The sequence below is a fragment of the Rhamphochromis sp. 'chilingali' genome (genome assembly GCF_963969265.1).
Source record: "Rhamphochromis sp. 'chilingali' genome assembly, chromosome: 8".
Lineage (NCBI taxonomy): Eukaryota > Metazoa > Chordata > Actinopteri > Cichliformes > Cichlidae > Rhamphochromis > Rhamphochromis sp. 'chilingali'.
This window is the reverse complement of record NC_137935.1, coordinates 36,246,004-36,263,257: the sequence shown is the minus strand read 5'-3', so window position 1 is coordinate 36,263,257 and position 17,254 is coordinate 36,246,004. Positions and strand designations below refer to the sequence as shown.

Below are 17,254 nucleotides of genomic sequence, written 5' to 3'. Positions count from 1 at the left end.
ACTTGTGAGTGTCCTCACACCCACCCAGCTACTCTCACCACAGGCCACTCCAGAAAATGATTACAGTCCAGCCATTCTCCAGGAGTATGGTTCCAGAACCCTTACTATACACTGAGGTATATTTATTCGGTAGCACTCCATGTCCTGCACTTGCTCAGATTCCTTCCCCACCAGTGACGTGATGTTCCACATCCCCAAAAACGAATGTATTACTGAGGATACACAGGCCCAGGACTCCACGTTTGTCTACCACCCTGCCTAAGGAATCTATTGTAATCCAAATGTCAGAATTATTATGGAAGGTATTTCTAAATAAGGGGACCAGTCTGAATAGTCTGAATAGAAACACTAATTGTTCTTTTCATTCCTATCCTCTGTAAACCCAGTGGAATGGTAAAATAAAGTTCTTACAACTTACACTTCTTGTCATTACAAACATGATGGGAGTGGAAACTGGTGACATAATCACAACCTCTAACTTACTGGTTTGCATTACTGGACATTTCTGGTAAATGGGTTGGTTCTTATATAGCATTTTTCTACTCTACTGGAGCATTCCAAGCACTTTATAAAACATGTTTCTTTCATTCATACCCATTAATACAAGCACTTTTTTCTCTGCTTTTTCTACCTAAATGCTATCTAACTTTTTTTTTTTTTTTTTTCTATCTAACATTCATACACATTTACAGTCCTGCTCTACCTCCTGAGCTGCAGCCACCCCAATGTATCACACAATCTTTCTGTTCCATGAATTTACATGTAAATAATTTAGCTGAAATATTTTCATGTCCCTAAACATGATTTTTATCTATCTGGTCATATGTACCAATTCCTATCTGGTGAATATTTTCCAATTTTAAAAGGCAATAAAGTCCACATTTTGAAATTTTTTCCACGTTTTGACACAAGACTGTGCTACAAAATCAGTTGAAATGTACCAAACTGTAGGCAACGCTGAAATAAAGGAAAAGTGGTACCTGGGTATATGCAGTGTTGGTGCCATCTGTAGCCTGCACTGTCATGTTGTAGAAGGAGCACTGTTCAGCATCAAGAGGTTTGGCAATGATGATGGTGCCCACAGTCTTCGCTACATCAAACACACTGTCACTGTTCCCACCTGCACCACAGCACAAATGTCAAGCAAGAAAGGATGGCCAAAAAATGCAGCTCATACCTACTTTGAATGCACACGAGTTATGATGAATATGTGAATAAACACAAAAACCACACAATTTTATTTTGTGGATCAGTGGGTTCCAGTCATGTAAAACATGCGTATGCGTTACTGAGTCCTGAAATGCATGAATTGTTTTTTGGGGTTTTTTTGTACAATCCTAATCAGTAAATTAACCAGTGCAGTGTTGGGATAAGGGCAGAGAACATGACTAGAGACCATTGCCTAAGAGTTTGTGATAGTGCAAAGGAGGAAAGGATGGCTGCTGACAGGTTTAAGCTCTTCCATCACACACAAACACACATCACAAACTCCTATACACCACAGATTACATATAATAATATATAATATACAGCATATGCTATAAAATGCCAATATGAAGCAAGAATCACAGTAACACACTAAAGCAACAAGCAAAAACACTTTCCATGCTGGTAGTACCCCTCCCTTTTGCTTAGAGTGTGCTGCAGTTTGAGTGTGTTATTGCAAAAATTTCTCATCTATTTTTGTTTTTGGCTATTTTTCCTAGTTTTTGTTTGCTTTGTGAAGTTGGTGGACTAGGGTGTTGGGAAATGGGGGCAGCTGACTAGCAATCATGCCATGAAGCTGGTTCTAGCTGTCAGCTGCTCAGTGGGGGATTATAACGCGCCTGTGGGTGAGTTGGTTGGGTATGGAGGTATGGAATCAATCTCCCAAATGACTAATGCAGTGGCGATGTTTCTGGACAGCACAAATTGTATCAAGTTGTTGACAGCGGTGGAGTGATTAAAGACACCCTCACTCCTGTTCTCTCTCTGGTTAATCCTATTTTGTCACCATCCTGCTCCACCTTTCATCAAGAATGAAGTGTTAGAGGAAGAGTTATCTAGTCTCCTTTAAACTATTTAACTATTTTACCACAAAGAGATAAATAGCGTAATTAAAATTATTGATGTTACATCAAAAGGAAGATCTCACTCAGTCTGGGGAGAGTGAGGGAGATGGCAGTGGCACTGCTGTCACATTTTCTTGCCTTGGTGGCAAAAAGACTTGCAGAGTAGCTGGATTCTAAGGAAGGTTTGCTAGCCCTCAGGCCATCCCTCCATTCTGCAAACCGCCAGATTAAAATATAAGAAATGACACAAATAACAATCAAAGTGCAATCAAAAGAGAGAAAAAGATGAAGGGGATGGACTGACAGTGAACATGTAGAGAAAGGTGAACAGTATTAATTAATATTATATTAAATGCTCATAATTTGCTGACAGATGTATTTATTTTATTCTTATTTTTAATAATTATGATGTGTATTGAATAACCCTCAGCTTTGTTTGCTTGTTGCATATTGTCTCTTTTACCCCAGGAAGGGGTTAAATGAGAATGAAAAATAGAGTAAAAAAAAAAGTAAAGTAAGAACAATAGCAAGCCGGTGGTGAATGGGTGAATGTAGGTATCAAGAGGCTAAGCAAAAGACCAGTGGGGGAAAAAAGGAATGGAGAGATGCAGGTATAACAAAGAAACAAATGGGACAGAGTAGCTGAATCTGTGTGTGTGTGTGTGTGTGGGGGGGGGGGGGGGGGGGGGGGGGGGGAGGAGTATCATTCTAGTTTTCTAGTTTTTTGTTGTTATTGTTTATTTATCAAATTAATTCAATTTATAGAATGCCAAATCACAACAACAGATACCTCAAGGTGCTTTATATGGCAAGGAAAATGATCTTACATTAATACAGTTATATAATACAATCAGAATATCCCTATGGACAAGCACTTTGGTGAGAGTGGGAAGGAAAGACTCCCTTTTAACAGGAAGAAACCCCCAGCAGAGCCAGCCTCAAGGAGGGGCAGCCATCTGCTGCTTTTTGTTTTATTTGGAACATTATGCTTCACCTATGTGTACTTTGCCACCGGCCATTATAAATGGCTCACCTTTAGTTCACCCAAGTTAGTATTAATGGCCCAATGAAGCTTTCTGGAGCATTGAAGCCTATATTGAAAAAAGGGATCATTACTCAAAGCTTTTCACCACAGTCCTCTTTTGTGGCATCTGGTGGCCCAAACTATGAAGAACAGCTTAAATCTACAATTTAAAATTAACTGCTTCATTATGATTCCCCACTCTATACAGCTGAGTTGACAGCCTCTGTTTAATATTATGTGACAATTCTGTCTGATATCAGGCTACCATTGTGGTGCATTGAAGATGTCTTGATGCTCTCTCAATCATCCAGGTAAGTAAACCCCAATAGGCTGATTCTGTTTATCTGGACGTAGCATTTTCAGTGGGAAAAATATTTCGTCACTCATCCAAGTGACTTCTTCAGTCTGAACTGACTGCTGGTTTCCCCAACCTTATAAAAAGTACATTGCATAATGACTGAAACTAGCCCACGCAACAATGGGCTGGGAGGTCAGTTCCTTGATGCAAATTCTCATGACCACTGATCAACAACTACTGGACAGCTGGACATTTGTCAAAGCTAGGAAGTCACCTAAAGAAAGCTCCAGCCAATCCAAGAGAGAAGGACAACTGCTGCCAACACGAAAAACCTGTAGTGATCTCGTACGTGTCAGGAGTATCAGAACAGCTGAAACGCATTTTTTCTAAACACAGCACCTCTGTGATTTTTAAACCCCAAAAAACACTGCGCCAAAAATTGGTCTACCCTAAGGATTGGGTCCCCTGACACAAACAGAGTAATATAGTGTACGTTGTTAAGTGCCAGGAGGATTGCAATGATTTATACATCGGCGAAACCAAAAAACCTCTAGTGAAGCAGATGGCACAACAGAGAAGAGCTTCCTCGTCAGGCCAGGACTCCGCACACCATTTGCACCTACAGGCCAGTGGACACTCTTTCAATGATGAGGATGTACACATCCTGGACAAGGAGGAACGCTGGTTTGAGCAGGGAGTCAAGGGGGGCATTTACGTGAAAAGGGAAAGACCATCTCTGAAATGTGGAGGGGGCCTGAGGGTAGATTTTTCACCATTTTTACAATGCTGTAATTGCAGCCATTTCCCCAGCTTTCTGTGAATTGTACTCATGTCCATTGATCAGTGGTCTTTGATCAATGGGCTTTGGTCAGTAGTTGTTCATCAACTGTCATGAGAATTTGCATATTAAAGATCAAGGAACTGCGCTTCCAGTCCATTGCTCCTTCAGTGAGCTAGTTTCAGTCATTATGCAAATGTACTGTTTATAAGGTTGGACAAAAAAAATGTTTCCCTTTTTTTTCCCCTTTTTGTATTGTTTTACTAAACCTGCATCCCTTCAACTAATCTTGGCTACAACAGTCCATCCATCTCTCTCTCTCTGCCTCACACATACACAGAGAGAGACACATACACACATGCGCACATTCGAAAAACCAGCCACATCCAACTAATCAGTTATAGCACAGGCACCACAAGCACAGATAACAAGCAGAGGGGTGCATCATTGGTGCAAAAACAGTAAAATAAAGAATGACAGAAAAATAATGAAAATAGGGTGCTGAGAAGGCAGAAAATAGCAGTAGTGGAAGGGAGATACCTTCTGAGGAACAGTTCCTGCCACAAGTGCTCTGCAGAATATAGAACATCTCACGGAAAGACCTGGGACCTTATGGGCATGAAGCATTGAGAAGAGACAGGAAAGATGAGGTGAGACAGAAAGGTCAGAGAGCCTCCAGGGGAAGGACAAAAGAAAGGAGAAGAACTATCTGGGTTTATACAGTGCTGTGCAAAAGTATTTGCCTTTATCCTGATTCCTTATTCTTTTGCATATTTGTCACTAAATGATGATTGCATTTATTACGGGCCATCAGAATTAGAATACTTTATTAATCCATAATGACATTATATGGCACCCAAACCTACCTAGCTCTGTGTGCAAAAGTAATTGCCTCCCTTGTTAAATCATGAATTAACTATCATTAACCAGTGTGGCGGGGCATGGTGTTATGGTATGGCTGCAGGGGAGGCTGACACACCGGAGCTCCATCAGTTCATCATGCCTCCCCTGCAAAAGACTTGCTGGGACCTGAGGTTGTGGTTGTTGTGTGGGGTGTAGCCGAAAAGCAGCAACTGAATAAAAAGTGCTAAAAAGAGCAAACTATGTGGTCAGGTCCGTCATTCCTGTGCCACACTGAGTTTAGTTTCATTAGACACACTCAGGTCTGATTACTGATGAATCAAGCACAGAAATGAAAAAGAACCTGTCCAACAAAGTGATGTACGTTAAGGTCTCAAGTAGCAACACATCATACCACTATCTGAAGAAACAGTTGAGAAACAAAGCTATTGACATCTATCAGTCTGAAAAAGGTTACAGAGCAAATTGTAAGGTTTTTAACCCATTCTGATATTAACATGTATTTAGAAAGGCTGAAAGGTTTACTGGATGATCACTTGGGGAAAAATTTTATATTTTATGCGTGTAGTTTATCCATCAGAAAATGCTTTTTTGCTTGAAGTTATTGAAGTTAAAATAATATACAGGGTGGGCCATTTATATGGATACACTGTAATAAAATGGGAATGGTTGGTGATATTAAAGTCCTGTTTGTGGCACATTAGTATATGTGAGGGGCAAACTCCTCAAGATGGGTGGTGACCATGGTGGCCATTTAGAAGTCAGCCATCTTGGATACAACTTTTGCTTTTTTCAATAGGAAGAGGGCCATGTGACACAAATTGCTAATGTCACAAGAAAAACAATGGCGTGCTTGTTTTCAACATAACTTTATTCTTTCATGAGTTATTTACAAGTTTCTGACCACTTATAAAATGTGTTCAATGTGCTGCCCATTGTGTTGGATTGTCAATGCAACCCTCTTCTCCCACTCTTCACACACTGATAGCAACACCGCAGGAGAAATGCCAGCACAGGCATCCAGTATCCGTAGTTTCAGGTGCTGCACATCTCGTATCTTCACACCATAGACATTTGTCTTCAGATGACCCCAAAGATAAAAGTCTAAGGGGGTCAGATCGGGAGACCCTGGGGGCCATTCAACTGGCCCATAACGACCAATCCACTTTCCAGGAAACTGTTCATCTAGGAATGCTCGGACCTGGCACCCATAATGTGAGTTTTTCTTGCTGGAAAAATTCATTGAGTTTATTGATGAAGAATGGACCCACTATCGTTGTACCCCATATACCACACCAAACCATCACTTTTGTTGTTCCAACAGTCTTGGAGGGATCCATCCAATGTGGGTTAGTGTCAGACCAATAGCGGTGGTTTTGTTTGTTAACTTCACCATTCACATAAAAGTTTGCCTCATCACTGAACAAAATCTTCTGCGTGAACTGAGGGCCCTGTTCCAATTTTTGTTTTGCCCATTCTGCAAATTCTTTGCACCGATCTGGGTCATCCTCGTTGAGATGCTGCAGTAGCTGGAGTTTGTAAGGGTGCCATTTGTGAGTAGCTAATATCTGCCGAAGGGATGTTTGATTAATGCCACTCTCCAGTGACATGCGGCGAGTGTTACACTGTAGGCTCTTGCTGAATGAAGCTAGGACAGCCACTGATGTTTCTTCATTAGTGACAGTTTGCTCTGAAATCTGCTGCAATGACCCGGTTACTGCGTTCACCAGATATCAACACAATTTCGATCCGCTCCTCACGTGTTAACCTCTTCAACATGTCAATGGCTGTGAACAAAGAGAAACTTATAAATAACTCATGAAAGAATAAAGTTATGTTGAAACCAAGCACACCATTGTTTTTCTTGTGACATTACCATTATTGGTAATGTGACACATCAAACTTATGTTTGATGTGTCACATGGCTCTCTTCCTATTGAAAAAACAAAAGTTGTATCCAAGATGGCCGACTTCTAAATGGCCACCATGGTCACCACCCATCTTGAGGAGTTTGCCCCCTCACATATACTAATGTGCCACAAACAGGACTTTAATATCACCAACCATTCCCATTTTATTACAGTGTATCCATATAAATGGCTCACCCTGTACATTGGAAATAACATGAAAGTGCAGTTGTTTTTTATTGCATCATCAGCTGGGATTCCTGGTCTGTGTCTTTTGCCAAATTTACAAGTGATGATCACATATACCCATGATCACACACACTACATGGTCTTTCAGTTGACTTACCTGTGCTGCTGTAATGCTAAATATTCTATGTTTTATCCTTTTTTTCCTTTTTAAAAAAAAAATTAAATAAAATGTTTACCTTCTTCATATTGTTTCCTAAATAACTAAAACACATTTTTTCAAGTTTCAGATTATGAGAAACCATCATTACACACAAATGAAGTGAGAAAAATGTGTTTGAAGTGAGAGTGACATGGACAGAAAACAGAGAAAAAATACAAAGAGAGGCAGAGCTAAGGAGAGCCAGAAGCACAAGTCAGAAGGTATCTCCAGGTTAATGTACACTGACTAGAAAGACAAAAAGTGTATTGTGGGAATGTCTGTCGTCCCCTGTCGCATTTATCTATATATTTTGGGCTGATTGGAGCCAACAATACATCACAGCTAGAGACCTGTCAGAGTACAAATACGGTCTTTTTTTGTTTGTTTGTTTTAAATACATTACTCACTCTCTAAAGTCTAATTGTTTTTGATCTGGTAATTTGTGCTGCTTCTGATACAATGTGGGTTGTTACTGCAATGAACTTGGCTAAACTATGTTTATTAATTAACACAGTTTTAGTTGATCACTCCCCTCTAGTTGACATTTGTTTTGTGATAGCAGCATAATATTAAATTGCCCTGCTTAGTAAATATAGCTGTGAATACTTCAATGAAACAATCCTTTTTTTTTAAAACAAAGAGAGAAAAATAAACAAATGTATCTAATTTAAGTTTCATCCTGATTTTAATCCATATTAGACTACCAACAGATTACTTGAACTGGGATCTGAGAAGCTGTCACTATGGTAACTGGGATGGGGAGAACATACCATGCAGACCACTGTGTCTGAGCTGTACCTAATTTATACCAACACAACATGCATCAAACCTGAGCACACCCTTCCTTACACAACAAAACCCTCAAGTGGTTTACGAAGCATACTCCATTACAGGGGCATTTTACCTGTGATGTCAAACCACAAAGGGGTGGAGCTCTGCTGCATAGATACCACACCCACAATCTCAGCCACCCTGTCATTCTCCATCACAGTGAAATTGTAGAATGGTTCATCAAAAATCAGCGGTAGAGTGAGAGCTGGCGGTCGGCGGATCCACTCAATGTGCAGTCGCGCTGTGGAGGATTTCTGAGGACGTCCATTGTCTGTTGCTTTGATCTGAACATAGAGGAAAAGAAAGGCAAAGGGTCTTTTGCAGACTAAAATATTTCCATATGCTATGATACAATATACCCCACAACTATATCACGCCATTCTTGAAGTCCACAGTATTCATCACTTTAAACGTTAACGTGTTTGCTGTGTTTTCGGTTTTTAGCTGGCATCAAATACAGACCTTCCACAAGTTGAAAACTTAGATTTCCTTATTTGTTTTGGTATGCTGGTTGATTATTTCTTTGTTGTAACAACACTTCTTGCCATGGTCACAATAAACAGGCATCGGAAACCTTGCCACATTTGTAAGGAAAATGCATTTGTGGGTTTAGGAGCAGAGTTGAGTAAATGGGTTGTGCCCTTGAAAAACTTCCAAACAGCTTATTCTGTTATTGACTCTTGTTTGGCATTCTTTATTAGATTAAATGGGGACTCAGTAGCATGTGGAAAAACCACACACAGCCACAAGAGCCTGGCACCTTATTCTCATGCTGGTCACCAGCTTGGTCACACACTGCTGTGAGATGGCATCCCATTCTTCAATCAGCATTTTTGAAGAATGCTATTCTTTTGTCAGAAGCCAGATAACAAAACTAAAATCAGTGTGCATCAATTAAATAAGCACCAAACTCTGTTATTTTGAGTGCTGTTCAGGCAACCTTAATGATGAAGAAATATTTTTAAAGAGCATTTCCTAAAATCAAGATCATCAAGAAAAACAAAAGTAAATACACAATGAATCTTTTACACACATTCCCTAGATTCAGAGAATATGTTCTCCTGATTGTAGAAATGGACAGACCTGCCTCAAACAAGTCCTTCACAACAAAGATTAAGCGATTAATTTATGATTTGGAGTTTAGAAAATACAACTTAAATGTTCTTGAACTCACAGAGCAGACATGTTTAACAAATTTTTAAAAAATTCATACAGTCAGGATGTCGTAGCTCCCTGCACTGAAGGCCTTGCGTGAAGATACCACTGCTGTCTTGGGGTCGATGAAGAACTTCCCATCCTCATTGCCATCCACAATGCTGTAGGAGAGGTCACAGTTTGGCCCATCATCACGGTCATAGGCAAACACCCGATAGATTGGTTCTCCCTTCTTTCTACGCTCCCTCTCTGGAAGTTTGACTTGATACACCTTCTCAGGAAATATGGGCTTGTTGTCGTTTTCATCCAGGACTTGAACTATCACCCAAACAGTACTTTGCTTGGGATTAGGGCCACCATCTGACACCAACACCTGTATGGGCAGAAAGGCTTGTTCAAAAATATATACAGTGTTCCTAATCACAAACTTGATCTTTCATGACACATAAGCAACCATGCTGTTCTAGTAGAGATTGTCCCCCAAACATTAATTAGTAAATTAGTCCATTTGTTCACTTTATTCGTTTGTTTTGCAGTTTTCTTCATTAATATAATTCATTAATCATTTGGTTAAGCCTAACTGATATTATCAGGCGCGCACATAGTAGCATTGTGTGGTTTTTCTAAAAATGTTTTGTTATATTAATTATGTTTCTCTTTCTTTGAGTTACCTGGTTTTGGGTGGTGGCTGTTTCCTGGTCTGGGAAAAAGGTGTGGCTGAGGACTCTGAGAACAAAATGCCTGCTCAGCAGGACAGACCATGTGGTTATCAGGAACAGGGTTATTTTAGGTTTAGTTAGGTTATTCTGTGCTTAGTTAATATTAAAGTGTTTTGGTTTTCCCCCCTATTGTGTGAAAATGGTTTGGTCAAACCACTATAAAAGCTACTTTCATGTGTCTTTGTAATTAGGTCAGTTTGTGAGTTAAGTTGTGTCCACTTTGTTTAAGTTTCTGGAAATTACTTTTTGTAGAGTTATATTCGGTTGACCTCTTTTATGGGCCTTCTAATTATGTTTTTGAATTTTGTCATTTTTGAACTTTTTGAGGGTTAAAATAAAGAAAACCCTTTTTGAAGACATTTTTTTTTGCCTGTGTCCTCTATGCCTTGGCTGCTTGGTCCCTCACAATTAGAAAGTGCAGCTTATTGAGACCAATAGTTAGTTTTAAAATTAAGTGACTGCCAGAGTGAAATTTAGAAGAGGTTGGATAGATAAAGCATTGTTGGGACAAAATATCTGATATGCAGTCACTATTACATAGTTTGAAGTATTTAAAAAGAACAACCCAAATATTTTGTTCTTGGCTTCTAATCAAACATCCTGACTCACTATACTGCACTTTGTGCAGGTGACTACGCAGAGCAGGTGCGATCTAGCAGAACAGAAATAGCGCTAAACAGTCTACTGAAGATGTTATCGCCATAGCAACTCCATTTTCAGCCATTTGGACCACTGACAGAACTAGAGGATGCTCTTTGTTGACTTTAGAACTGTCTTTATTACCATCATCCCAAATATTTTAGTCAGAAAACACACTGGCTTTGTCCCAACCATCCACACCTGCATCAAGGACTTTTTGACTCAATATGTCAAATTTCCTCCACCTTCCTCGCCTGCCCCCCATACTTCCTTCCTTCCATTACATTGAAGACTGGAGTTCTTAGAGGTTGTGCTCTCCTTTGTACACTGTACACCTTCACATTTATCTAGCATTATTAAATTTGCTGATGACACAACTGTTCTTGGGCTTATCTCAGGAGAATATCAGTCAGCATTAATAGATGAGACACAGTAGCTATCAGGATAGTGCTCAGTGAATAATCTGGTATTGCAGACCAAAGAGCTGATATGGACTACAGGACAAAGCATTACTCAAACCAAGGCACACTCATTATTATGGGTAGCATTTCAATTAAAATTTAAGGAGCTCCAGTTAGGGAAAATTGTCCTCAAACAAAGGTATTTGTATTTGCAATACATTTTGAAATAGGCTAATAGTCAACAACTGGATGTCAGTGAAAGAAAGCACATACAATTCAATAGTCTAATTCTGATACCCTTACTGGACGTAACATCACAAAGTGAAGATAACCATCGAGTCTATTAAGGAGATGGTGCTGGACCCCCAAGCAGTAGGAGACCACAACCCACTGTTTATCCATAATGAAGAAATCAATCATATCAAATCCTAAATTTATCTTGGGATTCAACTTGATTATCTCTTCAGTTGCAATGACCACAATGTGTTCTCGTTTTGTTTTTTGTTTGTTTGTTAGTTAGTTTGTTTTTAACACAGACTAAAGGTGTTTGAAAAAGAGAAAAAAAATTGACTTCACTTGACATAATCAGAAAATAATGTTTCAGTTCTATCAGGCTGTACTGGAAAGCATCATAGGGTGTGGCATATTATCATGCAGGGCTCTAGACTAACTTTTTGCCATGGGCGCACCGGTACGCCTAACTTTAAAAAGTTAGGCGCACGGTAGACTGGTGGGTAATAAGCGAATGAATAATGCAGAAAACAGAGATTTGAGACGGGAAACTGTTCTTGAAGTACAGAGAGAGAGAGAGCTGTGCATGAAGTGTGATTTTTATCGTGGTGGAGGCAAAACAGCAGTGATTCCATTACGACATTTATCAAATATGAAGCGTAGTTTGCTGCTTCTTTTGCTGCTCGCTCGGTGAATTTTTGTTGGAGAGAGACAAAACCTCCAGCTCAGAATCAACGCAAAAAGACGTAAACACTGCGTAAACACATCAGAATCGGTGAGCCCTGACGGTGTGTCCGTCAAAATTTGGTCTAGAGCCCTGTCATGGTATGGCAATTGCTCTGTGCATGCAAAATCTAATCTGTTGTGTCTGGTGCGGTCTGCCATGAAGGTGACTGGGAGGACTGAAGATCTTTCCCACCCCTGCATTTACAACCAGTCGGTAATCAGACAGGCCCAGCGGGTTCTGTCAGATGCATTACATGTCCTTCATATGAGCTCTTGCCTTACAGCAGAGGATAGTCCCAAAATACAGGCTGAATTTCCTTAAGAATTCATTTGTTCTAACATCAATCAAGCTTTTAAATTACAGGTTTTAAAGTTGTTAATTTTTTTTAATATAACGATAATGCAATTTGTGGCAGCACGGTCGCACAGAGATTAGTTGCCTCACAACAAGAAGGTCCTCCCTTTGGTGTCAATTCCACCATCAGCCCGGTGTCATTCAGTGTGGAGTTTGGATGTTCTCCCTGCATTTGCGTGAGTTCTCTCCAGGTACTCTGGCTTTCTCCTACAGTCCAAGGATTCTCTACGACACCGTGTGTCCACAGGTCACCCGTCAAACTGTCGCTCTCCTGCAAAACTTCATCACCCACCCACCCTACAGTTCGGACTTCGCACCCAGTGACTACCATCTGTTCCCAAAGTTGAAAGAACATTTGTTCAGAAGGCAATTCTGCAGCAGTGAGCAGGCATGACATGGGCATTGTAAAACTGCCACAGCCTCTACAAAAATTCATCAACTGAAATGGCGATTATGTAGACAAATAGATAAGTCTTCAAGCTTTAAAATTATGTAAATATTATGGGAAATAAACAGTTTTTTGTATTTCTAAAAAAATTGGGGCTCTTACTTTTGGGATTGGCCTCGTACTTTCAGCTCTCTCTTTACCACTACAGACCAGTATAGCATCTGCATCACTCCAGCCACAGCCTCAATCAGTCTGTTGATTTCCTGCTCCCCTCTCCCCTCACTTGTAAACAAGACCCCGAGATACTTAAATTCCTCCACTTGGGGCAGCAACTCATCCCTTACCTGGAGTGGGCACTCTACCCTTTTCCAGCTAAAGACCTTGGCCTCAGACTTAGAGGTGCTTATTCTCATTCCCACCGCGTCACACTCAGCTATGAACCACTTCAGTGCAAGCTGGAGTCCAACACCCACTGGAAACAAGTCTGACTTATTGCCATCAATGCAAATCTAGCTCTTGGTTAAATAAGATCCGAATGCCCCACAGCAACAGGCCAGAGACCCCATACTCCACAGGCACCTCCCAAATAATGTTCTGAGGTAGAAAGCCTTCTCCAAGTCCACAAAACACAGGTAGACTGGTTGGGCAAGCTCCCACACACCCTCAGATATCCTCAAGCTGGTAAAAAGCTGGTCCAGTGTTCTGTAACCAGGACAAAAAACACATTTTTCCTCCTGTATCCAAGGTTCAACTAACAGACGGACTATCCTTTCCAGCCCCTGGTAAGGCTTTCCTGGGAAGACTGAGGAGTGTGACCTCGCCATAGTTGGAGCACACTCGCCGGTCCTCTTCCTTAAAGATGGGAACCACCAAACCGGTCTGCCAATATAGTGTACAGGGTTCATACGCCTTTTTTAGGGTCAAATTCAAGCACTTTTAAAGCACTTTCAAGGTCCCTTTTCAAGCTTTTCCAGCACATGCCCCCCCCCAAAAGAAAGAATGCATGTTTCAATTTGCATCCCCTCAGTAAGACCATGTGAAAATTAGGACAAATCATCCTAGGTGAACTTAAACACCTTTGCTCACCTTTTGTTAAGAAATAGAAAAACAAACCACACAAAAATACTGCAAAAGGAAACGTCGCCTTATATACATAATGTATAAACTCAAAATGCACATTTCACTTAAAAATTAAGATGTGACAATGTGAACAAATCAACTTGTTAGAGATATTCTTCTCCTGTTGAACCCCCCCCCCACAAAAAAAAGAAATAAATAAGTCTTCTCGTCAGAAATTGATGCTTCCTTCCTGTGTGACAAAAAATAGGAGACAGATGTTTGTTTTAAGTTAATTCCCAATAAAACTGTTCTATTGCTAACTACATTGCTGTCTGTATTATTGTTGAAGTCCTAAACGTCACCTTTAAACATCATGTACAGTCAGACAGGCATGGAGAGCAGCACTGACTGGGAGGCTTTGAACAGATCACATAGTTCAATTCAACATATAAGACTTTAAGAATGCACAAGTATCTACTTAAAATCTATTGAATTTATCATCTGTGATATTATTATGTACAATTCCAATGTATTTTGTTCATCTCCCTTAAATAAACAGGCAGCCTTACAGTATGAAATATTCATATACAAATGCACATATAAATGTGTGTACTGTCTCAGTGGCTGATAGTGCCCCACAGGCCTCGGTGTGAGCTTGAAGACATTCATAATGTTTAAGTAGTTTAATGTGTCGGTGCTGACGATAAACACATTTTGAATGAAAGCCGGGGAACTTTGGTAGCACAGAAACAAGAGGCTATTCTTTGTGACCATATGGATCAGTCATATTACCATTATTTCAAATACTCCAAAAACCTGGGGTCCAGGATATAATTGGCTGTTTTTGACTACTTTTGATTTGGCCTCTATATTTCACCTTTAAAAACTTTTATCTTGCCAATCTGTTATTTTCTCATTTTCACATACTGTATCAGCACAATTTATCTAAATTCAGACAAAATTTAAAATACAAGTAGAAAGTGATATTTTTGCCTGTAAAAACCACAAGCATGTTTAACAGATCATTTTCATGACTTGAAATGCAAATGGGGCGATCGTGGCTCAAGAGTTGGGAGTTCGCCTTGTAATCGGAAGGTTGCCGGTTCGAGCCCCGGCTTGAACAGTCTCGGTCGTTGTGTCCTTGGGCAAGACACTTCACCCGTTGCCTACTGGTGGTGGTCAGAGGGCCCGGTGGCGCCAGTGTCCGGCAGCCTCGCCTCTGTCAGTGCGCCCCAGGGTGGCTGTGGCTACATTGTAGCTTGCCATCACCAGTGTGTGAATGGGTGGATGACAGGTTGTGTAAAGCGCTTTGGGGTCCTTAGGGACTAGAAAAGCGCTATACAAATACAGGCCATTTACCATTTACCAAATAGAAATTGTACATTTTTAAAAATATGCACAAGTTTTGCAAACAACAAAGTTATATGGTACTATTTACCTAAAAATGCAGCCAAGGCTCAGACGTTTTTTATATAACCATTTCAAACTATTTACAGAAAAATCAGGTGTTCTGCGTCAAATAAGAAGGCACAAAAACTACTTATGGAACTCCAAAAAATAGTTTGTGTCCACTATAACACAGATGAGAACAGCACAGGAATAAACCTGCAGGTTCTGACAGCAGCTGTGTCACTCAGGGTTTACACTTCAATCTGCTTTTGGTGGCTTTTTTGCAGCATCTGTCACATTCACTAGTAGAACTGACACACTCACAAGCAAAGCGTGTTTGCTAGCGCTCTCCTTAGAAAATGCCGTTTTTACCGTTGTTTAAAGCTTTCACTTGAGTAAATTAACTCATATCACTGCTAAGTAATGTTAGCAAAGTTCACAGCATATTCCATAATAGCGCTGCCATAAGGCATCACACTCAGTGCATCAATCATTTCTCCAGAGAGTTTGATAGTTAGCAAAATAATAATCTTTTTTTTTTTTTTTAAATAGCATGTGTAACGTACACGTGCTGGAAAATTATTTACTAGCACTCACCTATCATGCGACTGGAGAGCGCAAACTCCGCCATTGTTGTTTTCCATCAAACACTCATTAAAACAGCAACCTACAGGTATGTTAGCGCACTCATCCCCGACTGTCCGAGGGAGGGGCGGGGTCATATATTGAAACAGACAGAGGGGCAAGGCAGCCCAGGCGGGGAAATTTTGCCTCTACATTTTGCGACTCATTTTATTTCTCTACCTGATAAGAAAATTATTCAATCAGATAGCTATTTATTGTGAATGAAATACAGTTACACTTTCAAGCACTTTTAAGCACCACATCTGAAATTCAAGCACTTTTCAAACCTTGAAAAGACAACATTAAAATTCAAGCATTTTCAAGGATTTCAAGCACCCGTACGTACCCTGAGTGTATCAACAGAGATTTTCATGTGACATTGTAGAGACATGTCAATTAAGAAAACTCTACAACTCTTAGAGCCTTTCATCGCCTCAGTTGAAATTGGCACTAACTTCTAGGCAGTCTGACGGTCTTGTTCCATGGCCTCACTAAACTCTTCCCAAAACCAAATTTTTGCTTCAGCCACTGCTCAAGCTGTGTTCCACTTGGCCTGCTGGCACCCATTGGCTGATTTTGAATTCCTGCAGGCTAATCAAGTCCGACGGACACTTTTTTTCAGCCTGATGGCTCCCTGTCCACCATCTGCTTTGGGGGTTACCACCCTAACTGGCACCAACCACCTTGGAGCCTTGCACCTTGCAGGTGCTGAACATTTTTCATTCATCTCTAAATCTCTAAAGCTACAAATCTTTCCTTACCTCTAAAATATGCTCTGTTTGTTGTTCACGATCCAGTTTCCTGGAGGTTGTGGTGATCAGACCTGAGAAATAAACAGTAGACAACAATTAAACTATCAAACAAGAATTTAGGAAATGTGAAATCTGTTTGCTGATAATTCACTGGAGATAACTTAAAAATTAGTGCTGAGATTTGCCACGTTAATGCAGTTATGCCGTTAACGTCACTTTATACATTTTGGGTCAACTCTAAAGGGTGGTATGCCTGGTGGTATTCCAGGCTTATGTGGATCGTCAAAACAAATTATAGCAGAAGACAGGTCTCCTTCATGCCTACATTATGATACCTGGGTTATCTTCTAGCCCTGATTCCTTCTGTATCAAAACAACTCTCTAATATAGTCATATGCTGTGTCCAAATTCAGGGGTAGCATTTGTAGGCCACAATTTTGGGCAATTATGTCACAGTGACGCGACGAAAGCTTTCCAAATTTGAAGAGTCCTCCAAATGTGGCAACAAATGCGTCCTACTTTTCCCCAGATTTGAAGGTTGAGTTGCGTGTATCCTTGGTAGCCTACCATATCCCATGATTCATTGCGGGTCACACAGGAGGATTTTTCTTATAACAATCGCGGACGAAGACGGAGGTAATGCGGGAGAGGAATACACTTTTAGAGTCAATTTTGATT

At 40.4% G+C, this 17,254-nt stretch overlaps 1 protein-coding gene across 11 annotated transcripts in view; it reads right to left on the bottom strand.

Annotated features, from left to right (window-relative positions):
• The window catches only part of fat3a (FAT atypical cadherin 3a), a 179,958-nt gene that overhangs the window by 84,320 nt on the left and 78,384 nt on the right, over positions 1-17,254 (bottom strand). For 8 of the 11 annotated variants that reach the window (XR_013972387.1, XM_080888393.1, XM_080888394.1 and 5 more), the window contains 5 exons: positions 16,586-16,647; positions 9,352-9,666; positions 8,212-8,422; positions 4,692-4,760; positions 981-1,120 (listed from right to left, as the gene is read on the bottom strand). Coding sequence is in view for 10 of the 11 variants with exons in the window: in XM_080888393.1 (XP_080744519.1) it covers positions 981-1,120; positions 4,692-4,760; positions 8,212-8,422; positions 9,352-9,666; positions 16,586-16,647 (797 nt within the window). In the remaining variant the exon portion in view is untranslated. Of the gene's footprint in view, positions 1-980; positions 1,121-1,396; positions 2,264-4,691; positions 4,761-8,211; positions 8,423-9,351; positions 9,667-16,585; positions 16,648-17,254 lie in introns of those variants that run through there. The other 3 variants (XM_080888389.1, XM_080888387.1, XM_080888386.1) reach the window with 2 other exon arrangements.